The 25,638-nt window shown below is 37.3% G+C and overlaps 3 protein-coding genes across 3 annotated transcripts in view; 2 read left to right on the top strand and 1 right to left on the bottom strand.

Moving 5' to 3' along the window:
• dicer1 (dicer 1, ribonuclease type III) overlaps window positions 1-1,948 on the bottom strand; it is a 34,866-nt gene extending 32,918 nt beyond the window's left edge. Inside the window, exon 1 of the mRNA XM_056235149.1 lies at window positions 1,823-1,948. The gene's annotated coding sequence lies outside the window, so the exon portion shown is untranslated. The remainder of the gene's footprint in view (window positions 1-1,822) is intronic.
• A 1,628-nt stretch (window positions 1,949-3,576) lies between these two features.
• kif11 (kinesin family member 11) lies at window positions 3,577-13,591 on the top strand. The gene is made up of 23 exons (XM_056235031.1): window positions 3,577-3,678; window positions 3,922-4,053; window positions 4,581-4,713; window positions 4,811-4,908; window positions 5,115-5,193; window positions 5,586-5,771; window positions 5,889-6,013; window positions 6,121-6,211; window positions 6,296-6,538; window positions 6,632-6,727; window positions 7,615-7,703; window positions 8,307-8,394; window positions 8,504-8,692; window positions 8,795-9,002; window positions 9,132-9,304; window positions 9,987-10,112; window positions 10,206-10,364; window positions 10,584-10,723; window positions 10,796-11,075; window positions 11,188-11,410; window positions 11,510-11,664; window positions 11,831-11,941; window positions 13,104-13,591. The coding sequence occupies exons 2-23, from the start codon at window positions 3,980-3,982 to the stop codon at window positions 13,212-13,214; spliced, it is 3,177 nt and encodes a 1,058-aa protein (XP_056091006.1). The 5' UTR covers window positions 3,577-3,678; window positions 3,922-3,979; the 3' UTR covers window positions 13,215-13,591.
• An 892-nt stretch (window positions 13,592-14,483) lies between these two features.
• slc22a15 (solute carrier family 22 member 15) lies at window positions 14,484-24,212 on the top strand. The gene is made up of 12 exons (XM_056235040.1): window positions 14,484-14,702; window positions 17,497-17,643; window positions 17,840-17,972; window positions 19,283-19,447; window positions 19,533-19,662; window positions 21,025-21,246; window positions 21,332-21,472; window positions 21,559-21,641; window positions 22,020-22,128; window positions 23,251-23,323; window positions 23,538-23,696; window positions 23,974-24,212. The coding sequence occupies exons 1-12, from the start codon at window positions 14,619-14,621 to the stop codon at window positions 24,028-24,030; spliced, it is 1,503 nt and encodes a 500-aa protein (XP_056091015.1). The 5' UTR covers window positions 14,484-14,618; the 3' UTR covers window positions 24,031-24,212.
• The last annotated feature ends 1,426 nt before the right edge of the window (window positions 24,213-25,638 follow it).

The raw sequence follows: 25,638 nt of genomic DNA, 5'->3' as shown, positions 1-25,638 counted from the left end.
CCTCCCAACTCACACTTGTCACATGAAAGGGCCCCTCAGGCCAACCCATCCAGCGGGTCACCTGATCTGACCCTGAAAATAAAGGGCAAGTTTCCATAACCCCATAAATTCTCATCAATAATTCATTCTGCTTACATTACTGTCACTTTATTTTGAAGAATGCAACTAGTTGATTCAGCGACATATGGCATTTGCAGCGCACGTGAAATTTTCTAAAGAGATGCAGCAGCAAATCTATAAACTTAGTCAAGTACACAACTTTACAGTGTTATTCTTCTGTGGTGTCTGCATTTCTAGAGCTCATTGTAACCCTGAACTTGAGACTAAATTTTCAGATATAACAATTCATGAAATAAGCACATCAACTTGCATCACACTTAGATTTGAGTTTGAAGCCTTTAATATGGACCTGATGGATCTGTCCAGATGCTTTATAATAATAATAATTCATTACATTTACATAGCGCTTTTTCTCGGCACTCAACGCGCTTTACATCTCCTCAACCACCACCAGAATAGTAGCCTAAGCTTTAGTAAGTTGCTTATTTTATTAATAAGATGCCAAATTTATGACATATCTTGTTAATTGTATTTAAATTCTCCAATAAAAAAAAATTACAACAACAGAAGCTTTTGTAAATGACATAGCATTATTAAAGCAATAACTGGCTTTGCAATCAATCAATACAAATAATAATTATTTTACCTCCGAAGCATTAATATCAAAACACCAAATGTCACCAGAGTGCATAACAAAATCAATTTCACAGTATGTTGAGTAAAGCACTTTAAAATAAACCCCATGAGCGTTCATCATGTGGATTATATTCATATACCATGGTTTAAATCAAAGTACAATAGTACCACCTGATTCCATAGCTATACCATAGTACTGCCACACAAGTTTTTAAGATATAGCATACATTATGGTAATAATTCTACCACAGCACTTTTTTGTAAGAGACATCATAAACATATTGTAGTGCTAAGAAGATGCTTGTGGTATTACCAAAGTGCATGTCTGAATAGCATGGCATGGTGTACCACAAACAACCTGACAGATCCTATTAAGGTATTATTTTTTTAATAAATAATCTTAAAACAACATCACATTTACTTTATTCTAAAATGAAAAAGAAAGACAAAACGCTTTAAATCATCCTTGATGGCACACAAGCAGCTTTGCCCACATTTCTAACACAAACAGATGAAATCCAAAGCCCTCCAGCAACATACACATCATAATCACAAATGCATCTAAACAACTAAATATGATTATTTATGCATATCAGTTAGGCCTCATTGCGACCTTGGCCTTGAAGCCAGCAACACACCCAAACCCCCCCCCCCCCCCCCACACACACACACACACACACACACACACACACAAATCGTGAATCTGACAGTTTGCCAACCACAAACGTGATTCTTCTTGCACTATATTCATATTTGATTACATGTGAAGTACATCACCGAATATGTCCTAATAATAAACACGTCTGCCATGTGAATCAGACGGCTAACAGACGCGTGTAGCTAAAAAGGCACCGTCATGCAAGAAAAAAACACAACATGCATTGATTTACCTCACTTAAAAACGTCTTATAATAATCCATGTATTGCATTTAAACAGCCAGGGACTGAAACCATAAACAGTTTTTAACTAATGTAAGACAGGTCTGTTTTTAATGGTGGTACGTTAGTGGTTAGCACGCGAGCTCGTGTTAGCTTCGGTTGTTTTTATTGATTATTTCAGGATCACGAGAGGAAAAACATAAGCGATCGGACCGCGATGTGTTTGTAGATTGAGGCGCGTGCTCACCGATGGTGAATTGTTTTATTGGTCGTGTTGTGTTGAAGAATGTCTTGTTAAACGGTGCGGCGCCCCTCTCTCCCCATTCCCTCCTGCTGCTGCTGTTGTCAAGGCTTCTGGCACGCGAGTGAAGTCTGCCACTACGAGGAAAGCGGGAAGTGTGAGAACAGCTACTATGAACACAATTATTCCAAAGCCATGAGGATTCTTTAAAATAAAAGTCTCCACCTTTCTCTGACAGAAACCAAAGCCCGTCTACGGACATTCTCTGCAGAAACTAAACTTGTGTTGCTTTAACTAACTACGGGCTGGGGACCATTTGAGAAACAGAAGGACACGTTTCATACTCACACTAGTCTATTAATGTCATAAACAATTACACGACAGCATAATGTGTTGTGCAACTAAATATTTGTGTTGTGTTTAATAAAAAAAAAAAAAAAATCTGCTAACATTAATTTGTAAACGAATTCAATATTATTTTCATTTTCCTCCGCATTCGGTCCACAAATTATATTTACAAATTTTAATTTCGATCTTTAAGTCTCGTTTGTTTTCTTCACACATTGCGATGAGAATAACCTCACAACTGTGAAAGGTTTTTAGTAATAATTAATCTTTTTTTTTTTTTTTTTTACATATTCACTTAAATTGTTTATTAATGTATTTCCATCTTGAAAGTTCGGGTCTAACATTAAAATCCATACACAAAAAGCATTGAAAAATTCGTAAAAGTAGCAACAACAACAAAATGGTAAAAGACAGTTTTATGTGACCTTCATGTAACAAAAAGAAAAGAAGAAAAAAACCTGGTTCATAAAATTACCCCAAAACAATCACTTACATTTGTATTTCCATAGCTGTGTAAAATATATAAAATAAAGTAAAATCATAGTACAAATGGGAGTACAAATGCGATGTGAAATTAAAAGTTAGCGGCATAACAAAAGGAATCAATTATTCTTAATGTAACTAAAAATAAGTTGTGAATAATAAAATGTTCATACATTTGATGAATAGAAATGACAGAGCAACGATAGACCATGTAGACAGCAGCTAGTAATGTGCTACATAAATATATTTCATCTGTTTCCCTTACTGTCTATGTTTCCTCTGTAGTCCAACTTAAAATGGTACCAAACTGGCAGGCCTGCCAATCTGAGAGCAAAGTTACAATGGTATCTTACTACCATCTGCTGGTAATTTTAGGAACTACAGTCGTTTCAGAAAGACACGTTTGTGACGTATATTTGAATCTGGATCACAGTTCCTGTTTTGTTGTAATGTTTATCAGAGAGAGCTGCACCAAAGCCTGCACTGAAGTGGGAAAAGATTTTAGATCATATATATATATATATATATATATAAATACCGTAAAACACTGACATAAGAGGAAAGACACCATAGTTCCTGTCTTCTGCACTGTCATAAAACACCACATAAAGAAGCAATCGTAATAGACATAATACTAAAATAGGTGTCATTTATAACTGTATCTATATATATATATAACTGTATCAGTGAAAATGAATATTACTTTAGTGTTGATCTGATTAGTCTTATTTAACGTATACGGTTGTATACCGCTCATCATCCAGTACTATTCGAAAACGCTGCACTTTCCCGAGATGCATCCGCTCCAGCTCGCTTCCTTTAGACCAATCAGAAGGATGGTCAGAAAATCCCTTTCTCTGATTGGCTTAAAGCTGCAGATGCGCAATTTTCAAAGTCAGCTAACTAGCAGACCTTGAGACTCGTCAGAGCGGACAGCAAATAAAGTGGTTTCAAATAACCTGCGTTATTGGAGGGATTTAAACGGCTTTACCATCTTACTTGATCTGCTTTTAAAGTATATCAGTTAAACGGTATGTGAATTTTAAAAAAAATTTCTCATTAGCTTGTTGTTTGTGTAATTTATTTTGCTTTGGCGTAATTTAGGCTAACGTTAGACAATGCCAGCATAATGGATCTGATGTTTGTGTTGTGTATATAAGTAATTTGTGTATTTATGTTTTTAAGTGGCGCATATATATAACGTTATATATGTAAGCGACCTTTTAATGTGACTTTTTTTTTTGTTGCTAATTGACTCCTGCTTTTGTTTAAAGGTTAACTTGCATTTAAAGGGCATTTTCTGACCTGGAGCCCAGAAGACGCTCCTTTAACATGGCATCATCACAGATACCAGCAGCCAAAAAAGATGAGAAAGGAAGAAATATACAAGTGGTTGTACGATGCAGGTGAATGTAACTGTTACATGTTTTATATATGCTATTTTTAGCATGCCACACTCACGTGTTTTCCTCTTGCAGTGGTTTTGCATGTTGGTTTTTACACTCCTGGTACAAAACCCTCTTTGTTTATATTATTTATGCTAATTGTGATAACCGTTAGGTGATCCGTGATATTTATTTATTTTTATTTTTATTCTCTCTGAGACAATTCTCTACAAATGTAGAGCTGTGACGTTTTAAATCAATTTATACAATTAATTAATTACAGTGTTTGTTGGCCAAAATAATGGTTTGATCATTTGTGTTATGTTTCACTTGTTTCATTATTGCTGAAATTTGCTAAAAAGCATAATATAAGAGATTTATTTACTTTTCTATGATTTTAACTATCTTTTCTTTATTTGGTTTTGTTATTTATTTTTTATTAATGTTTATGAATTGTAATATCTAAATAAAATTATATGTGTGTGTTTATGAGATGAAAATTAACATCTCAGTTAATATCATTCTCATGTCTGATGTGCAATTCACAGGCCCTTCAACACAGTGGAGCGTAAATCTGCCTCTCATACCGTTGTTGAATGTGACCAGAACAAAAAAGAGTTGACGGTCCGTACTGGAGGTGCCACGGACAAAGCCGCAAGAAAAACATACACTTTTGACATGGTTCGTTTTTGGCTTGTTTTCCACCCACATCCTGAGTCTTACTAATGTCCAAATCTTTTCCTGTGCAGTAATGCTCATTAAATGTCTGGTTTACTAGGTTTTTGGTCCTTCTGCCAAACAAATTGACGTTTATAGAAGTGTGGTTTGCCCCATATTAGATGAAGTTATTATGGGCTACAATTGTACTATATTTGCGTGAGTATCTCTCTTTAAATATAATATCATTCAACTTTACTGATGGCTTTACCTGTTACGTTTCTAAATTTATGTAAAGGGTTTTTCATCAAATGTTTTTAAATTATGAATTATGAATTTCGCCATGAAAAAGTCAAAGAAGCTGGCATGGCATTAAAAAACACAATCTTTTGTATTTATATTGTTTAATTTCTGTTTGCTAAAAGATATGGACAAACTGGAACAGGGAAAACCTTCACAATGGAGGGTGACAGATCGCCCAATGAGGAGTTTACTTGGGAAGAGGTAACATTTGAGTTACATTTTGGCAGTTCTGCAGTATAAAGTGTATCCAATGGCTGTTTAGAATAATACGTTCATTTAGTGTTTTATTTCTTTCCTAAAGGCTACTAATGTTAATAAAGGTTTCTTACCCCAGCAACTATTTAAATTTAGTTTAATGGAACTCTTTCTAGCCTTGTTCTGACTTAGTTTTGCTACTGTGCCTTTATGACTTAGATGTAGATGATATCTGTTATGCTCTTTGCACATTAAATAAATAATAATGCTTTCTTATTGAGATTTTGCTGTTGGGCCACAGTATCAGTACCCATATTTATTTCCTTGATATGATCTGCTCAGGGACTCATTAGGTTTTTTTATCCCCTCTTCCTTTACTTTCACCTTCTCTCTCACAGGACCCTTTGGCTGGAATTATTCCCAGAACTCTTCATCAGATCTTTGAGAAACTGTCCAATAACGGCACAGAATTCTCAGTGAAGGTATCTCTGCTGGAAATCTATAATGAAGAACTGTTTGACCTGCTCAGTCCTGCTCCTGATGTCACAGAGAGACTACAACTGTTTGATGATCCCAGAAATAAAGTATGCTTCTAATGTATTACACCTCCCTATAATATCCACACATATATATATATATATATATATATATATATCATATGAAAATATTCACTAAAATCTGACATTCTGTGTTTCTGTCAGAGGGGTGTGACCATTAAAGGTCTGGAGGAAATCACTGTGCACAATAAGAATGAGGTGTATCAGATCCTGGAGAGAGGAGCAGCCAAGAGAAAGACGGCCTCCACCCTAATGAATGCTTACTCTAGGTAATAACTGGATTCTTAAATCTCAATTTAAGAGACAAAAAAAATTGTACGCCAGTGCTAAGTTGTTCATTGTTTATAATGCCCCTCTTCGACTTTTATTCCACCAGTCGATCCCACTCCGTGTTCTCTGTGACTATTCACATGAAAGAGATCACACTGGATGGAGAGGAGCTGGTTAAGATCGGAAAACTGAACTTGGTGAGTCTACTTCTGGCTCAATAGTGGGAGTTCACCAGTGTTAAAGTATTTTTAAACTGACAATTCGTCTGTCACACTGTTCAGGTGGATCTTGCGGGCAGTGAGAACATCGGGCGATCTGGTGCTGTTGATAAACGTGCGCGTGAAGCCGGCAACATAAACCAGTCTCTGCTGACTCTGGGTCGTGTAATCAAGGCTCTAGTGGAGAGAGGCCCTCATGTGCCTTACAGGGAGTCAAAACTCACCCGCATACTGCAGGACTCGCTGGGTGGACGGACCAAAACCTCCATTATCGCCACTGTCTCTCCTGCCTCCATCAATCTGGAGGTATGACTTGTGCTGGTTGGCTTTGTACTGTTTCTTTGTTTTTCTGCACTATCTGGAATGTTGACTTATATGTTGATTTTTATGTTATTTTAGGAAACTCTGAGCACTCTGGATTATGCTAACAGGGCCAAGAGTATCATGAATAAGCCAGAGGTCAACCAGAAACTCACCAAGAGAACTCTGATAAAGGCAAGTTTCTTTACTGATGTTCATTTTCTTAAAGGTGCAAAACGCAAGTCTCTGAGTTTTTGCAGAACTACGCCCCCTCTGGCGACAAGCGAAACTGCAACCAGAGTTGTGCACGCTCATGGACCACACGCATCTTTTATTGGATATGTTTTATGTTTCATGTTGTACTATTCTTCCGAACACAATTCCTAGTTTATGAAACTGTTCACTAACAATGGTAGTAAAACCAACCTGATTGTACATGTATCTAGCTTACGCTAAAGCATTACACATTTTACGCATCGTCATTTGTTGTCATACATAGATTGGCCGTATCAAACATTAGAGACTGGGCTATATCTTACCGTTTTATCAAGAAAAATGCCAACTGAGGATCCCGTTTGAGACCAAGAGCAGACCGGAGAGCTCTCCATTTGTTGAATGCCTTCCCGAGGTTGACTCTCGTCTTACTCCGACGCCTGTCTGACTCCAATTTGGACCTTTTGGTGGCACTAGACACAATTTTTTGTCCGGTCTCTTTGAATCCATCTTCTACCTTTGACGCACGAGTTGTCTTCGCTGATGCTAAGAATGGCGGCGCCGGCGAATACACAAACCTGCAAAACATAGCCTGGTGAGCGTGAACGCGCATGACGTCACGCCCAGTCTCAAATTCTAGCCCGAATCCCTCTTATATATTTTACTGTACAAGATTATAGAGGCATTCTCAGTGCGCAGAGAAGGGCTCATTCAGCCCATCAGGCAGTTCTTTAAGCAGGTATAGGATAGAAAAACAGGTATTTTTAACATGAAAAGTTGCACAATGCACCTTTAAGACTAACCAAATTTTTTTCATGTTCATGCGCATCAGCATTGACAAATTTGTGTTTCTAAAATAAATGTTGCAGGAATACACCGAGGAGATTGAGCGACTGAAAAGAGATCTGGCTGCCACCCGTGACAAACATGGAGTGTATCTCTCTCTTGATAACTATGAGTAAGTTCTGTGTACTTGCTACTACCTTTCTAAAGTTTGCAGTCAGTTAGATTTTTATTTATTTTTTTAAGAAATTAATTTTATACAGAGCTAGGACGCATTAAATTGCCAAAGTGATGTTTACAATGATACAAAATTTCGATTATTAAAAAAAAGTTTATTTTCATCAAAGAATACTGAAATGTTATCACTGCTTCTACAAAATGTTTGCAGCACAGCTGTTGTTAATAAGAGATGTTTCTTGAGCACCAAGTCTAGATATCAGAATGATTTATATTAGTTTTACTGTATTTATCAAGTAAATGCAGCCTTGGTAAACATTAGACTTCTTTTAAAATAATTAAATTCTTACCAGCCCCAAACTTTTGAAAGGGTAGTTTGATCATTGGTCCTTGGATAATGCGGCTTATACTAAGTACTACACTTTGGCACGTGACTTGCATACGTACTGAACATGTATATGTGTAACTAAATAATGTACATGACATACTGTATAGCTAAATATGTTCATGTTTCAGGAATTAAGACTTATTTTTATATTATTGGTTGAAGCAGATAATTAAGGAGCAGACTATATTTAATGCTTTATTTGCCCTTTTGCAGGAATATAAACAGTAAACTGTTGTCTCAGGAAGAGCAGATTACCGAGTACAACGATCGGATCGCTGCTATGGAGGAGGAGCTCAAGAAGGTGAGCATCTTTCAAATCCATTCTACTTCTGCTTTTCTATGTATACAAGACCTACCCAACTTCCACTTTTGAGTGTGAGTGATGTGTCTGACGAATTTTGTCTTGGCAGATTATAGACTTGTTCACAGACAGTAAGCAAAAACTGGACCAGTGCACTGAGGACCTGCAGGACAAGAGCCAGAAACTGGAGGAGGCTCACAAGGACCTAACGGAGACCAGGCACCGCCTCACTCAGGAGGAGTTCATTGCTTTACAGCTCCAGAGTAATGAGGGTCAACTATACAGCACTGCTGACCAGGTCTGTGATGGTAGAAGGAATCGGATGGTGTGTGTGTCATTCGATGATGCACTGATAATAAATGCATACATGCACACTCCTAACTGAGTCTCTCTCATCCAGCTGTTGAGCACTGCTAAGGCCAGCACGCAGGACGTTAGCGGTCTCCACGCTAAGCTGGAGAGGAAGAAGGAGGTGGAGCATCATAACGGGGAGGTCCAGGAGAGCTTCGCCCAACGCATGGAGAACTGCTACAACAGCATGCAGACCTCGCTGCAGGAGCAGAGCCACAAACATGCTGTAATGATTGATTATTACCGCTCTTCTGTGGGTAAGATATATCACATGGATGCACTCTTCATGTAATAACCCTGTTTTTGGATGTTTCAAATCACTTCCAGCAAGTGAGTCCTTCCAGGAAACTGATCTAATTAATGCCTGTTTAAATGTCTCTGTGTAGGTGAGCTGCTGAATACAAACAGCAAAGTGTTTAAGGAGACATTAGGTGCTGTCTGTGAGTCTTACAGCAGTATTAAAGAAGCTGTTGGAGAAGGTGTAGAGCGGTGCAAGGAACGAGTGTTACATCAGGAGAAACTCTCTCTGGAGGCTCAGAACAGCATGCTGGAAATACTGGTAAGAACTCAATCAGTCCAAATGTTTAGGATTATACACGCTTTTTTTTTTTTTTATACCAAGGCTGAATTCTTGATTTTTGTCCATAAAAATATTCAACCCTTTTTTTTTTCTTTACATTTGTTTTAATCTATGGGCACTCCTAGTTACTATACTAAAGTTATTATAATTAAAATAACTGAATTTGAGCTGCATGCTCTGTTTTTAAATAAACCAATACATTTACATTGGATATGGATTTTTTTATAAATAAATAAAAATACACTTTCAATCTGATGAAAGTTTTGAGCTTGACATAACTGGTAAAATATAATTCATAAAATTGCCCATGAAGTTTTATTAATTACAATGACTTTTCCAGGCCTACGCTATAAGTCACTTTTAAAATTGTTGCCTCCATATCCAGGTTTTCCAAGACTGTGATTTTTGGGATTACGATCAATATTAAACATTTTAATTGTGCATGCCCATTTTTCCCAATTTATCCCTTTACCTTTGCCATCATCTTTAAAAACACTTTCAATTTTACTCTATTAAATGCATCTTATGCATATCCTTTTCATACTGTGTACTTTACGATGTTGTGATGCCTGAATGCACTTTTTTATTTAATTTTTTTAGGCATTATATTTATTACCATTCATTGATTTTTTTTATTTATTTATTTTTTATTTTTTTTTAGGATGAACACAAACAGCATCTAGAGGAGGTTCTGGTCGCCCAGGCGGTGCCAGGAATCAGGTCTGTCATGGCCACGAATGACAGTCTGAAGCAAACCCTTCACAGATACTACACTCTAAATGAGCAGGTATGTGTGAGAATGATGACTTGACCTGTTGTTATGCCAGTTTACTGCTTATTTGAGATTTGTAATAAGCCATGGTAAAAATCTATCTTACAGATGCGGGGTCTGAAAGCAGAGATGATGTCATTTTTTGACTCTTACACTGAATCGTTGGCCAGTATGCGAGAGTGCGCTGTGCAGGGCTTTAGCACTCTGCGTGCTGAACATGACAAGCTCAAGCAACAGATCAGCCAAGCTGGAAACAGCCATCAGGCGGTAGGTCTATAACCCCTGGACAGTTTCTTGAAGAGGAGGATTGACTTTAATCCAAGCAATCACATTTCTGTTAAATTGATTGGCTCAGATGGTCACAAGCTTTATGGGTATGAATGTAACCAATTAAAAAATGTTCTCCTGTAAAGTTCTGTGACAGAACTTTTGTCTAAATCTTTTGACCACTGGTTCTTAAACTGCTTCAATTGTTCCTTTTTACAGCGTGTGGCCGAGCTGGTTCAGTGTTTGCAGAACCAAATGAATCTCTTGGTGGTGGACACTCAGACTGATTTTGAGGGTCTTTCACAGGCAGCATCTGCCCAGATTGTTTCACTAGAAACACTAGAGAGCTCCATACAGAGGTGAGAGTATATTCACTACATATAACTTCAAGTTTCCTGTAACAAAACCCTAATAAATTGTTTTTATTATAGTAAATGTACTGCAACTGAGGAGCACACTGTGTCTGCCCGTGCTCGACTGGGGTCTTCTGTGGACGGAGTGATAACAGAGATGAATGGAGTGACGGAAGAGGGAGAGAGAGCGCTGGAGGAGTGTGCCGGATACTGCAGACTGCTACAGACGTCGCTTGACTCGCTGGCTGAGTCAGGACTCGCGTGGTGTCACGAAGCCAGAAACGCAACCGAGAATAAAGCCCAAGAACAGCTTACACTCATCAGGGAGACAGACATGGCTGTGCAAGACTTGCTAAAGGTTAGTTTGGTCCTATCTCATTGCCCACAGTCTTTTGCACTTGACCATTTGTCTACTTCCATGATGCATTTCTGGTGTTTGAGACTATCCCTTATTTTGTGTGTGCATGCAGTCTGTAGAGGAAAAGGGGAAGAAAGCTGTTCAGGACTGTGAAGCCCGTTTGACTCCCATGCAGCAGGAAGTGGAAGGAATTCTGGGTCGTGTGGAATTGCAGACCGGTAAAGATGATGCTACCATGCAGGAGCACAAAGAGACCCTCTCCTCCATCAGCACTCTGGCTCTGGACACTGTACACAACTTCATCAGCTCAGAGCTACGGCAAGATTTACCAACAGGTATGAGAGAAGCTGTGATAGCATTTTGGGTATAGCCACTGCTCAAGTAATCGGTCCAAGTGTACAGGGCAATAATGTGACGTGTGTGTATCTTTACAGGAACGACCCCTCAGCGTAGGGAATACGCGTACCCACGTGTGCTGAACAAGCCGAGGAGTCGAGAGGAGCTGGCAGAGGAGTTCAGAGCTCAGCAGGAAGAGCTGAACCAGTGTGAAACTGTCATAGAGGCAGAAGAGGATAAACCTCTCGACCAGGTAGTCCATCCATATTCTTTATATTACAGGAGGAGTTTGAATCAGTGGAAACGCTATCAGTGGAAATGCTATCAGTGTTTGCGATTTTTAAAATATATTAAGATTTATTTGAAGGTGCTGTAGATACCATTTTGTTGGACTGGTGTAACCTCAATTCTGTTTTTAGGATTCTCTGGAGGATGAAGTCAGTGTTTCTAGTGATGGAAACATCACTGAACAGTCGTGCTCTGATGAGAACCTGACGTGTTTTGAGAACGGAAGGGTTCCCTTCTTCAAGGTGAGACATTTTGCACCCATTTAATGTTATACATAAGCTTAAAGGGTTAGTTCACCCAAAAATGAAAATTCTGTCAGTAATTACTCACCCTCATGTTGTTCCAACCCCGTAAGACTTTCGTTCATCTTCGGAACACAAATTAAGATATTTTTGATTAAATCTGAGAGCTGGATCACTCCTCCATAGGCTTCTTAAGGGATCGAAACTGGCCGGCCCAAAAGTTATGAAAGACATCGTTAAAATAGTCCGAGTGACTACAGTGGCTCAATCTTAAGTTTATCAAGCGACGAGAATACTTTTTGTGCGCAAAAAACAAACAAAAATAACGACTTTATTCAACTACTCATTTCCTTCCCTGTGGGCCTTGAGATTTCACGTAGTGATATTGCACAAAGCTTCTGTGTTGCACGTTACACCCAGGCTCACTATTGGCCGACGCTGGTCATGTGTGTGATGCGTGTGACGTACAACCTAGAAGCTTTGCGCAGTTCCACTACGTGAAATATCACGGCCCACAGGGAAGGAAATGAGTAGTTGAATAAAGTCGTTATTTTTGTTTGTTTTTTGCGCACAAAAAGTATTCTCGTCGCTTGATAAACTTAAGATTGAGCCACTGTAGTCACTCGGACTATTTTAACGATGTCTTTCATAACTTTTGGGCCGGCCAGTTTCGATCCCTTAAGAAGCCTATGGAGGAGTGATCCAGCTCTCAGATTTAATAAAAAATATCTTAATTTGTGTTCCGAAGATGAACGAAAGTCTTACGGGGTTGGAACAACATGAGGGTGAGTAATTACTGACAGAATTTTCATTTTTGGGTGAACTAACCCTTTAAGGTGCGGTCACATTAGCAAAATTTCACGTGCAAAAAAGGTCTATTGTCAAGTGTAATGATGTATGAAGTACTGCTCACACAAGTTAATTTCAAACCAAGCAGCTTTCTGTTGATCAATGCAGCGAATTTGTGAAAAACTTGAAATCTGTGTGGCGAAGTATTTCGCCTTCGTGCAATTGCCTGGATTTCTATTGAAATGACTGGATTTTGCCGTGAACATTTTCCAAACAATGTTAAATCTGATCACGCCTTGACTGTTGGCAAATAATTATCAAACTCGTTGGTTGTAGATGCAGATTGACAATATTTTGTTTTTTGTCTAACTAGAAGAAAAACAAGAAGGAAAACGGCAATAAATCCTTGAACCGTTCAAAGGTGGAGAATGAGTGTATGATTACGCCGCCACGTTCTAAACTACCACTCAGGTGTCAGAATTAAACTAAATTGTTGCAGTTATACTCTCTCCTTGGATGTCTTAAAGTGCATAATTTTAAACTTCCGTGTACGTCTTTTTAAACATGTTTTGTCTATGTACTTGCTTTTTCATGTCTGTTTCCTCAGTCACAGTTTAATATTAAAAGTTATAACTTCTGGGTGATTTCTTACTGTTAATTTTTCCTGTTAGTTTCACTAGAGTTTAGAGCTTGCTTTTTTGTGGTTTGTTTTTGTTGAACATTTGTATGTTTAATTAAAAGCTAAAATAAAAAAATGATCACTCCATATTTGAACCAATAAAACATATTTTAAAATATGGTTCTATTTTGAAATGTTTGTATAAAGTTTATTCTTTCTATTAAATTGTTTGTTGAATGTAATATTGGTTGGCTTTGTTGATTGTTTTTCCACAATTTAAGGATTTATTTATTTTTATTACAAGAATGAAAATGTTTGCTTTAGGAGGTTTGAATTAGTTTAATTAATAAAGAAATTTAAATGTAAGAATTGCTCTAACCTTATTTAATGAAACTTTCCATATTGAGTAAGATGTGTGCATCGTTCAAATATTTGAAAATAGGGTGTTTAGGAAAACCAAATATATACTATATTGGTTATTTTATTATTAACTGTTACAATTTTGTGCATGATTCTAATTGTCTCAATTCAAGTGCACAAATGAGCGTTTCATATTTGGTTAATTTCCTTACACCTGCTAAAATAGTCTACTTCAGCAGTAATGACATTGATCGTTTTTTATAAAAGAGTGTTGCAGCCGAGTGTTTTCCTCGAGATTTTTCTGTGGGTTTTTCAATTTATTAGTAAAATAAGGTGTCTGTGAAACTTAAGTTGACGATACTTGGTCGTTTTGTTCAACAACGTAAATTACACGCCCATATCGAAAACGCGAATTTAGAAGCTGTTATGTACTTATGTTTAATAATATTAAAACGTAACTAGATATGAACTGTTATTTACGTTGGAGAACACAACGTCAGAGTATCGTCAATTTACCAGAGGCCTTCTTTTTTTTTTTTTTACTCCTAAATTGAAAAACCCGTATAACAATCTCGAGAACCGCTGGCGAATCAGTCCGGGTTTGACATCACGGCTACAGTACTATTGAATAGAAAATAAAGTTTGTCTATTAAAATGAAAAATAACGTGGAAGGTCCGTTTCAATTTCAGTTTCCAATAGTCCAATCAGAACCGCTGTCTAAAGCACGTGTTTTTATGCCGAAGTCTCGTGCAATCAGAATCACTCTATGTACCACGTGGTTTCATTCCACGTCTACGAAGGGAAACCAGATTACAGCGGAGCATCTGAAACCTCAGTTGTTATCAGATCCATTATTGAAAATGTAAAAATATACTCGATGGCATGCAGTCGGATAATTTGACCCTGGGATGGATTTAGAGGAGGCTTTCCAGGTGGTTGGAGAATTCGGTAGGCACCAGAAACGGATGATCACCATCCTGGTTTTCCTACAGGTAACTAACGTTAATGAAACATGGAAATCCGTAAACACTGGACTAACATTTTTGTTTAGGTAACTTACATTTTATATTTCTGGTAACACAAGCCGGTAATTATGCAAAACTTATATTTGAGGGTTCAAACCTTTAAAGCCTTGTCATATTTGCATTATCTTATCTTCTTGCAGTAGGATGTATTTGCTTTAATTTGACCTAGTTTCAGTCAGGCATAGGCTATGCTTGCTTATATGTCATTAGTATTGGGTTTTCCATTTAAGGCCCTGGAGTCATTACTGGGCAACAAAACCGAACATTTTTATGTCAAGTAATACTTTGAATTAATATTCAGAATCTCCTGGTTCCAAATGTATGTTTTCCCTACCTATTGCTCAATATGAGTCAAATAGGCTTTCACAAATTTAGCATTCATTATAATGAAGATGGCAGAATGTTTCTTAATGGAACGTACTTTAATATTAAGGATAATATAAAAAACTCTGTCCCATAAAATTTGAGTGATGAAGCTGACATATCATGTTTGTGACACTGACAGTACATATAAGCACAATTATTTAAAGATTATTAATTACATGAGCATAGAGCATGTGTTTGCAGAAAATGACAACTGGTCAAAATAACACAAAAAAAAAGATGCCATGTTTTCAGATCTTGAATGATGTAAAGAAAACAAGCTTATATTCGTTAAAAAAAAACATGACACTAATGTTTAAACTTAGGAAGAGTTTAGAAATCAATATTTGGTGGAATAACCCTGATTTCCAAATACCGCTTTCATGCATCTTGGCAATGGCTTGCTCTCCACCACACCAGTCTTTCACATTGCTGTTGGGTGACTTTATAATAATAATAATAATTCATCACATTTATATAGCGCTTTTCTGGACACTCAAAGCGCTTCACATAGAAGGGGGAATCTCCTCAACCACCACCAATGTGCAGCATCCAAGGGGGTAATCCATCGACTGGAAGTTGAAGCCGGCCGGGTGCCGCCATGTTGTAGCAGAACTTCACTTGCGTTTGCATTTCCATTGACTCCCATTCATTTTGGCGTCACTTTGACAGCGAATAACTTTACATCTGAGGCGTTTAAAGACTCCATTTGTCCATTATTTATTTCTAAAGAAACACGACAATGTATAAAGGGCTCCATTACCTTCTATGTTACATTATGGCCCCGTAGAAACAGATTTAGTAAAAATAGGCTAACGATTGCGTCATAACCACTCGACTCTCTGTCGTGCTGTACAGAAATTACCGTACAGACAGGAGGAGAAGCTCGCAGGCAATCGGGGGGACGCCCCCGTCAAGGGAGAAGCCCATAGATAATGAGTCCATAAAAGCAACGGAATACTTACTACTGCTCACTCACGCCAAAGAACTCTTTGCTCAAGTTCCCCGTCTCTGCAAGATTAACTTTGGCAATTTTCACGCACAGCTACTAGAAGACTAACGTCTGTCAGACAGGTTGCTCACGTCATCAAGCTTAGTTTGAGTCGGTTTGAGTCTGCGCGTCAGGAACGGAAGTGCTCAAAAATCGCTAAAAATGGGCTTCAACTGTCTCAACTGAGTTCCAATGAGATGGCTCTGTCCACTTCTTATACTGTCTATGGCAGCATCCACCTGGATGATGCGACGGCAGCCATATTGCGCCAGAACGCCCACCACACACCAGCTTACTGGTGGAGAGGAGACATAGTGATGAAGCCAATTGGTATATATATATGGGGATGATTAGGAGGCCATGATGGACAGAGGCCACTGGGCAAATTTGGCCAGGATGCCGGGGTTACACCCCTACTCTTTCGAAAGACATCCTGGGATTTGTTGTGACCACAGAGAGTCAGGGCCTCGGTTTAACATCTCATCCGAAGGACGGTGCTCAATTGACAGTATAGTGTCCCCATTACTATACTGGGGCATTAGGACCCACACAGACTACAGGGTGAGCACCCCCTGCTGGCCTCACTAACACCTCTTCCTGCAGCAACCTGGTTTTCTCAGAAGGTCTCCCATCCAGGTACTAACCAAGCTCAGCCCTGCTTAGCTTTAGTGGGCAACCAGTCTTGGGCTACAGGGTGATATGGCTGCTGGCAAAAAAATTCAAGCATCTCAGCTTTGTTTGATGGCTTGTGACATTCCATCTTCCTCTTGTTCACAGCCCAGAGGTTTTCAGTGGGGTTAAGGGTCTGGATATTGTGATGGCCATGACAGAGTCTTGATCTGGTGGTCCTCCGTCCTCAATTTTGATTGGCCTGGCTGTGTGGCATGGAGCATTTTCCTGTTGGAAAAGCCAATCCTTCGATTTGGGGAACTGAGCAGAAGGAAGCATGTTTTCTTCCAGGATAACCTTGTACGTGGCTTGTGTCACACGTCCTTCACAAAGACAGATCTGTCTGATTCTGATCTCCTTTGATGAGTCCAGTTTTCAGCTTTGCCCAACACCTGGTTCTATAATGTTTAGACAGAACTGGAGAGGCCTACAACCCACAGTCTCTCAAATTACACCCATTGTGTAATTTGTTGGATGATTAGTGATGATCTGGTGGTTCTTCAATAAAGCTAGAATCGGGGAAGATACATCTTGCATGCATAACTCAAGCCACGTATAAGATTATCCTGAAAGAAAAATTGCTTCTTTCTGAACATTCTAGTGATTATCACTAACATATCAGAGTTTATATTTGCACGGATCTGAGATCAGTGCGAATATTGTTCATTTACTGGAAGGGAACTGGGCCTAGATCAATGAAAGTTAAGTAACCTGAAATATTTGTCTTTTTTTAAACAGATTTACATGGCATGTCAGTCCATGCTCATAATTTTAGTGGGTGCTGTTCCAGAATATCATGTAGAACCTTTTACTGAAGGCGTGGATGGTGATGTAACTCAACACAGTGTGAAGTTCACTGAGGATGTCAGCTCAATCGTGACTGAGGTAAGAGACTGTCATCAGTGTTGTGCATCAAACAAACTTGGCTTAAGCTTGCTCAGTCTTTCAAATACAAATCTATACTGTATATATAAATTAGGAAGAACTGTGTTTATATTATAATCTTTGTGTCTGGACAGGACAGCAGATGAATGAATGCATATTCAAACTATTTGATATTTATTTTGATCTTCTCTTGCAGTGGTACCTAATTAAACATCAAGCCTACAAAGTGAACTTGGCTGGGTCCCTGTTCTTTGCTGGTGTGCTGATCGGAAATGTCCTGTTTGGACCACTCTCTGATAAGATTGGAAGGAAGCCGGTATTTTTAACTGGTAGGATTTAGATTAACTGGTTTCTGTTCTTTACTAAACTATAATTACAGTTTCATATTGTTACAGTGCTTTCAAGGCCTCAAACATTCCAGGTTACGGGTTTTCTAACCTTTAACCGCAAGTACTAAACATCTGCAGTCTGTTTAAACTTTTTCTTGTAGATAATGTCAGCCTTAAAGGTATAGTTCGCCCAAAAAGGAAAATTAGCCCATGATTTACTCACCCTGAAGCCATCCTAGGTGTAGACATTCTTCTTTCAGACGAATACAATCGAGTTATATAAAAAAATGCCCTGGCTCTTCTAAGCTTTATAATGGCAGTGAATGGATGTATATTTTTTGAAGTCCATCAAAGTGTATCCATCCATGATAAAAGTGCTCCACACGGCTCTGGGGGTTAATAAAGGCCTTCTGAACCGAAGCGATGCGTTTGTGTAAGAAAAATATCCATATTTAAAACTTTATCGACTAAAATAATATATGTTGTTTATATGTTGATGTTCTTAATATGTTATACATGTGTGTTTGTATTATGTACACATCTATGGTGTAAACAAATTTCCTCTCGAGGACAAATAAATCATCATCATCATCATAACTAGCTTCCGGCAGGTGGCCTACGCAAGTCGTCTTACGCCAAAAAAGTAACACTTGACAATGTATGACGTAGGATGTAGGAGTAGTGTAAGCTTTGACTCCTCTCGCGGTTCAAACAAACAGGGCTGGGCAACAAACTCAAGCTCCTCCGACATTTCTCTTTAAAAATTGTCGTTTTAGACTTCTAATTGGTGACTGGTGTTTTGTTTTGCTCTATCCTCTGCACTTCCGCGTTCGCCAATGCGTCAAGGGTTACTCTTTCGCTGTTAATCGATGCGTACGGCCGTCTGCCGGAAGCTAGTTATTTTAGTCGATAAAGTTTTAAATATGGATATTTTTCTTACACGAAGCTTCGCTTCAGAAGGCCTTGATTAACCCCGCAGAGCCGTGTGGAGGACTTTGATCATGAATGGATGCACTTTGATGGACTTGAAAAAAAATACATCCATTCACTTCCAATATAAAGCTTGGAAGAGCCAGGACATTTTGTTAATATAACTCCTATTGTATTCGTCTGAAAGAAGTATGTCATATACACCTAGGATGGCTTGAGGGTGAGTAAATCATTATGTTTTGTTTCTGATACACAACCGACTGAAAGCCAAGAGCAAAGAAACAAACATAAAACCTAATCATTCTTTAAACAGCAGTTTAATGTGTTGTTATTATTGTGATTTGTTATTAACAGTATTATTACCGTTTTCTCTCTCTCAGGTCTGTTTTTTGAGGTCTTGTTTGGGTACGGCACAGCGTTAGCGCCCAGCTATGAGTTGTTTGCTGTGTCTCGGCTGCTGGTGGGGTTGATGAACGGAGGAATGGCATTGGTCTGCTTTGTTCTCACTCAGGAATATGTGGGAAAGTCCTACTGGGCTATGACAGGTGCACATTAATTAATAATAAAATCACTTTTGTTGTTTACTTTCACAGTAGTCTTATAAAGCTAATTTGATTGTCTTTGATCCAGGGACCTTGACCAATATGACCTTTGCAGTGGGCATCGCTCTGTTTGGCGCCTTAGGTTATTATGTTCGGCCGTGGCGAAACCTAGCAACTGTGGCCAACTGTCCGGGACTTTTGCTCTTCCTGCTCTGTGTGTAAGTAAGCGGTTTAGTCGGATCATTACTTCCTGTTAAACTACAGCACTGGGACTTTATTAAAAGCCACCAGGATGATATTGTCACAAGGGATTTGTTTACAGTGAAAGGGTGCTGTGTAAAGCTGCTTTTGGTGTCGAGAACACTAAGCCTTGGTGAAGATGTACTCTAGACAAAAAAAAAGTTATTTGTGTTCTCTTAAAGTCCCCCTGTAGTCAATAATTTGACCACTTAAAACTCCTCTTTAATCACCAAAATGACATGTTAAAAACAAAATTCAAGGAAAAAAACTTTCTTCATGCCTTAAAATAGCTTGAAAGTAACTACACCCTTGCCTCATTTAGTATATGCAGTTCTATGAATATGCAAATTAATCCCGCCTTCACTTACTCACACCAGCTCAGAGGTTCACTCATTGATGATCACACGTTGATGTGATTGGTTACAAGGTAGTTTATGATATCAGAAACACCGTGTTTTTGAGACTGTCTTTGGTTCACTACTGCAGTTTTAAAGAAAAAATACTCTGCAATGGTGTTGACTTTAAAATTTACACAAATTTTGTCTTAAAGCATATAAAAAAACACCACATAGACATATCACCACCACATAAAAATGTTCACCACACAAGGGGAACTTTAAGGGATATCTCAAGTGCACCTAAACAAATATCTATACAGTGCCATTGAAAAGATTTGAAGGCTTGAAGAAGGCATCATGATTTGGTGTTTAAAAATATTTCTTATTATTATAAATGTTGAATCAGTTATGCTGCTTAATATTTTATTTGAAATGTGTAACAATATTTTCTGGATTTTTTAATGAATAGAAAGTTCAAAGGAACAGCATTTATTTGAAATATAATTTTGAATTACTTTGTATGTCTTTACTTTTGAAATAAATTTGAATGCATCTTTACTGAAAGTATTTATTTCTCTCAAAAAAAATCTTTCTGACCCCAAACTTTTGAATGATAATGTAAATTATCTTTTAAATTTCGTTCGTTAATTTTGTTTGTGGGTTTTTTTTTACTTCTACCCTGTTGCCATAAAATGTCCCTAAAGTAACAACAATAAAACTACATTTAAAATCGAATTTTTAAATATCATATTTTTATATGCAATTTCCTGTCCTTTCACTGATATTGCATGTCAATAAATGTGGCAAAAGAGCAAAAAACTAGCTCAACCACAAGGATAAGTATTAATTCTGTATTATAATTAAAATTCACCACTCAAAAAGGTTCATATCATATGGGAATCTAATCTAAAAATGTCATTATATCTCTTAATCATGTTTTCATGAATGTAAAATGTGAATGTCTACCTAACTTCTGTGATTGTGTTTCCCTGACCATGCCAGGAATTTGCCAGAATCTCCACGCTGGCTTTATTCTCGGGGTCACACAAAGCAGGCCGAGGACATCCTGCAGTATTTTGCTGTGAGGAACGGGAAAGGCAGAATTCTAGTGAAGCTCCGCCGGACCGTCAACGCCAGCACTCCGGACGCAGCCAGCCCTGGGGTTTTCCAGCTGTTCACACATCCCATACTGCGCTGGAGGACTGTGGTGCTCATGTATGTGTGGTGAGTATTTGTATTATTTAACTATATTAACATTTGTGCATTTTTATGTACTCAATCTTTGTGTGTGTATGCATATATTTTGCAGGTATGCCTGTAGCCTTGTGTATTACGGGTTGACCCTCAATGCCAGTGAAGAGAAAGGTAACCGTTACCTTAGTGTTGCCATGTATGGGCTGGTGGAACTCCCTGCTTACCCTCTCTGCATGTACTTCATTAACAAACAGTGGTAAATACACTCTCACGATCACATCAACACGCTGCTGTATCAGACTATTATTATTATTATCTGAGCGTATATTTGTTTTCTTTCAGGGCAGGCAGGAGGAAGTCAATGGCCAATTTTCTCGCCTTTGCAGGTGTATCCTGTCTGCTCACAACGGTTGTACCTGTATCAGGTGATCATCTTTCCGAATAAATTAGGTTTTCACTAGAATCAAATTTCCCATTTTGCAGAGTAAATCTGTCAGCATACAGGAGTTTTTTTTTTTTTTTTTTTACATGATTATAGATAAGAAAAAAATGTAAAGTGGCATCTGCAAACCTAAAACTTATCTATGCAATTATTTTGAAAGTATGCTTTAAAAGTATACTTTTTTAGTGCCAGTATGTAAATATACTGTATGTATATACACATTTATAAATATTCAGCAAAAAAACTGCCCTTTTCCCAGCAAATGTCTGGGAAAAATGTTTAAATATTTGTATGAACATTAAAAGATTCAACAATATTCTCCCTAATTATACATCATGTCAAGCCTGTTTGCTTTTTTTAGGGTCCTTATTAAGTGCCACGTCATTGGCTCTAGTGGGAAAACTGCTGGTCAGTGCTGCATTTAATATTGCGTATGTGTATACGTCAGAGCTCTACCCAACTGTCATCAGGTACTTTACTTGCATGTTTTGACGTAATGTGTTTTTAGCTCTTATACAAGTAGAAATGTGTAATAAAATGTATGTCTTACAGAATAAGAATCTGTGCTTGAGCAAACTGTCCCCTCTAGTGTAGGTAATGTCAGTCATTTATGTCAGTACCACAGTAGACTTTCTCATTGTCCATCATTTTGACCAACAGAATTACCTTTCAATTTAATTTTCAAATTTTATTAATAATAAACTTTTTGTTTTCATTCACATTTTTATTTTTAATCGAGAACTTACAGGATGAGCATACACAGTAGGCCAGATCAGGGGTCCGTGAAAGGGCTCTACGATTTTCGCAATGCAGAAAACGCAGACGGAATCATATCATATGTACACAGAAACTCAAAAGTCTTCATGATAACCCGTTCAAGTAAAGCAATTATAACAGATATATATCACTACAGTAGAATGTACTTCTCACAGCAATAAGTAATAATAATAATGAAAATAACCAAATTATTAACTTTTTTTTTAAGGAATTATCAATTTTTCTTCCATGTTTTAATTTGAACAGTAAACCTGTTGTGCAGCATTTTGTTTGCTAAAAAATAAAAGGAATTGTTACATTTTCATTTGATTACATTTTAAAGGATTACATTTCATTTAAAAAAAAAAATAATTTGCTGTTATTACAAACATAAAAAAAAGTTGTTAAAGTTTTATTAATTAAATTGATTAGACATGCTTCTTGATTATTAAAATTGAATTCAACTATTAAATTGGAAAAAAATAAATAAAACGGATTACATATTGCCCTAAAAATGTTTGTTTTTTTGTTAATCTTTTAATAAATTGTTGATGAATTGTATACGTTGTATTATTTCTTTTTTTTTTTTTTTTCACAAGAGTAACAAGCATATGCTTAATCACTCTTATAATTATGAGAGGGTCCTTAATGAAAAATTATCCCCTGTGAGGGGTAGAATAAATGTATTTATTTATGAATTAACAGAGACTGTGCGCCACTTTTCATGTTCAACACCACACTTAGCACACGAATGTTAATGTGACCTCTGGTCAGTACAAAACAAAAGTACCCCACTGCTGGATTCATTCTAATGTAAGTGTGTTTGTGTGTGTTAGGAATGCAGGGTTGGGTGTGTGTTCCATGTCCTGTAGAGTTGGGGGAATTCTGGCACCGTTTGTGCCGAGTTTGGTAAGTAGCTATAAACTGGCTGACTTGAGAAATGCCAATTTTATAATTTTACAAAAATTAGATTAATTTTTTCCTCAAAGTTTTCTTGTGTAATTAATAATTAGTAATACATGAATATTATACATATAACAAAATGTGTATACAATAAATTTGTATTATTATTATTATATTAATTGCTTATGTACTGATTTGTTTTTTGGGGGGTTCCTTTCAGAAATCCTTGCACGCCTCCATGCCTTTTATGGTGTTCTGTTTGAGTGGGATTTCGGCGGGCTGCCTGGGGCTCCTCCTACCGGAGACACTCAATAAACCTTCTGCCGAAACTCTTGATGAACTGTCCAGCCCCACCTACCAGCGAATCTTAGAGCCGCAGGTAAACATGGGCAGAATTGTAATTTCATAAGACTATTAAAGTGTTTAATAAATTAATTTTCTGGAGTATTTCTTTCTGGTTGGTTGATCGCAGCATTTTGCATCCAAATATGTTTGTGTAGTTTCATGTCTCCTTACGTTTACATCTACCTTTATGCATTTGGCAGACGCTTTTACCTATAGTGACTTACGTTACATTTATTTATATTACATTTATTATTACTGTATAAGAATTAGACCTTTTCTTTATAATGGATTGTCGTGTGTGTTTTTTACAGGTCCACCTTTTGGAAGACAAGCATTTAATTGACCACAACGGAGCTGATAGTGACTGAGACATGGACTTTGGAAACATTTGATCAATTCCTAAGCACAGTCGACCAGTGTCAGAATGTTGTCCCATACAGAAAGACTAAAGGTGCCTTCTAGAAGAAATCTGCTGAAAGGATCAATTCAACTGATGTATCTATCAGGACTGTTTTAAAATAAAAAGGACCAGATACTCTGTCGTAAACTAGTTTCTCATAATGTCTGACAGTTCTGCTAATTTCACGTGTTTACTGCCATTTGTATAACCGATATCTTGATCTATTGTTTAAATCTGTTTTTTGGGGTTTTTTTTATTTTTATTTTTATTTTTTTTATGTGAGATGTGACAACATTCACCAGCGTGTATATGTTAGCATTCAATGAATCAATAATGGTTGCCAACACTTCAAAATAGTGATACTGGATCTCTGTTGGAGGTAAAGATCATTTTAGGCTGTTGTAAAGAAATAGTTCAAGCTAAATTTTGAATTATGTCATTTATATTACTGCCATTGTTTTTGTTCCAAACTTGTATGCTGGTATTTTATCTGTGGAACATGCTATTTTAGGGATTTAAGTTCCTTCAGGTGAGGACATTTTTAAATTGGACCATGAGATTTGAAATTCCATGGGGAATAATCAGTAAATAAATTGATTTATGGAGTTTGTTTTTTCACTGAAAAAAAAAATTAATTTACATTTTTGGGTGAACTATACTTCTAAGAGACTATTATATTTCTCCAAAAGGAGAAGTGAAGTGTTACACATGTATACCGTAGTTGTGTATATTTCAGTACATTGCTAAAAAAAAATGCGTTTGTTTTAATCTTCAGATTTAAGGGAAACGCTTATAAATAAATGCCTGTAATATAATGAGCTTGAACGTACATGTCCGTCTGTCACCAGTAGATGGCACTGTGTTGAAGGCCACTTCCCCTGAACTGAGGTAACCGTTGACCTGTTCCAGGCCTCATGGTGATGATGTCAGCGTTGACGCAGGTGAACAGTGCTCAGGTGAACCACAAGATTCAGGAGCAGGGAGTATTAAAGAAGTCGGCGCACAACTTTCAACCGCAAACCTGTTTTTTTTTTTTCCCCGTCTTCTTTTTCCTTGCTGTAATCGCAGCCTGTGGCGCTGCATGTAGCTGACGGAACAGGTTGAGAGAGAGCAGGCATTAACTATAATAACTGTTTTAATTCTTCCTCCAAGGCCTGACGGGCATTGTATCACCCTGCACAGGGAGATAAACAGCCGGTACAGGGGTGTGGCTTCGTCAGTGCATTGTATATCTTGTGTTCAACTTATAATAAAAACAAACATAATTTGTTATTATTATGTCTCTTTCAGACATAAACCTAATTTTGTTGATTTATTGTAATATTTTGTAAGTTATATGTATATATATATATATATATATATATATATATATATATATATATATATATTCTAACAATATAAATCTTAACTATCACTTTTGATCAATTTAACACATAGGGCCTACTTGCTGAATAAAATAATTAATTTCTTAAAAAAAAAAAAAAAGACTGACCCCAAAATTTTGAATCGTAGTGTATATTGTTAGAAAAAAAAATTTATTTTAAATACTTGCTTTTCTTTTCTTTTCTTTCATCAA

Source organism: Rhinichthys klamathensis, unplaced genomic scaffold (assembly GCF_029890125.1).
Source record: "Rhinichthys klamathensis goyatoka isolate OS25496 unplaced genomic scaffold, OSU_Roscu_1.1 h1tg000412l_1, whole genome shotgun sequence".
NCBI classification, from domain to species: Eukaryota; Metazoa; Chordata; class Actinopteri; order Cypriniformes; family Leuciscidae; genus Rhinichthys; species Rhinichthys klamathensis.
The sequence above is the reverse complement of the archived record's forward strand: the minus strand, read 5'-3'. Positions and strand labels throughout refer to the sequence as shown.

What these genes read in the sequence shown, in the direction of transcription:
- kif11 (XM_056235031.1), top strand. Translation starts at nt 3,980, where the DNA reads ATGGCATCATCACAGATACCAGCAGCCAAAAAAGATGAGAAAGGAAGA. An exon ending in CCAAGAGAACTCTGATAAAG is followed by an intron (nt 6,728 to 7,614) that starts GCAAGTTTCTTT and finishes TAAATGTTGCAG; the next exon opens with GAATACACCGAGGAGATTGA. An exon ending in TTATTACCGCTCTTCTGTGG is followed by an intron (nt 9,003 to 9,131) that starts GTAAGATATATC and finishes GTCTCTGTGTAG; the next exon opens with GTGAGCTGCTGAATACAAAC.
- slc22a15 (XM_056235040.1), top strand. Translation starts at nt 14,619, where the DNA reads ATGGATTTAGAGGAGGCTTTCCAGGTGGTTGGAGAATTCGGTAGGCAC. An exon ending in AACGGTTGTACCTGTATCAG is followed by an intron (nt 21,642 to 22,019) that starts GTGATCATCTTT and finishes TGCTTTTTTTAG; the next exon opens with GGTCCTTATTAAGTGCCACG. An exon ending in CACCGTTTGTGCCGAGTTTG is followed by an intron (nt 23,324 to 23,537) that starts GTAAGTAGCTAT and finishes GGTTCCTTTCAG; the next exon opens with AAATCCTTGCACGCCTCCAT.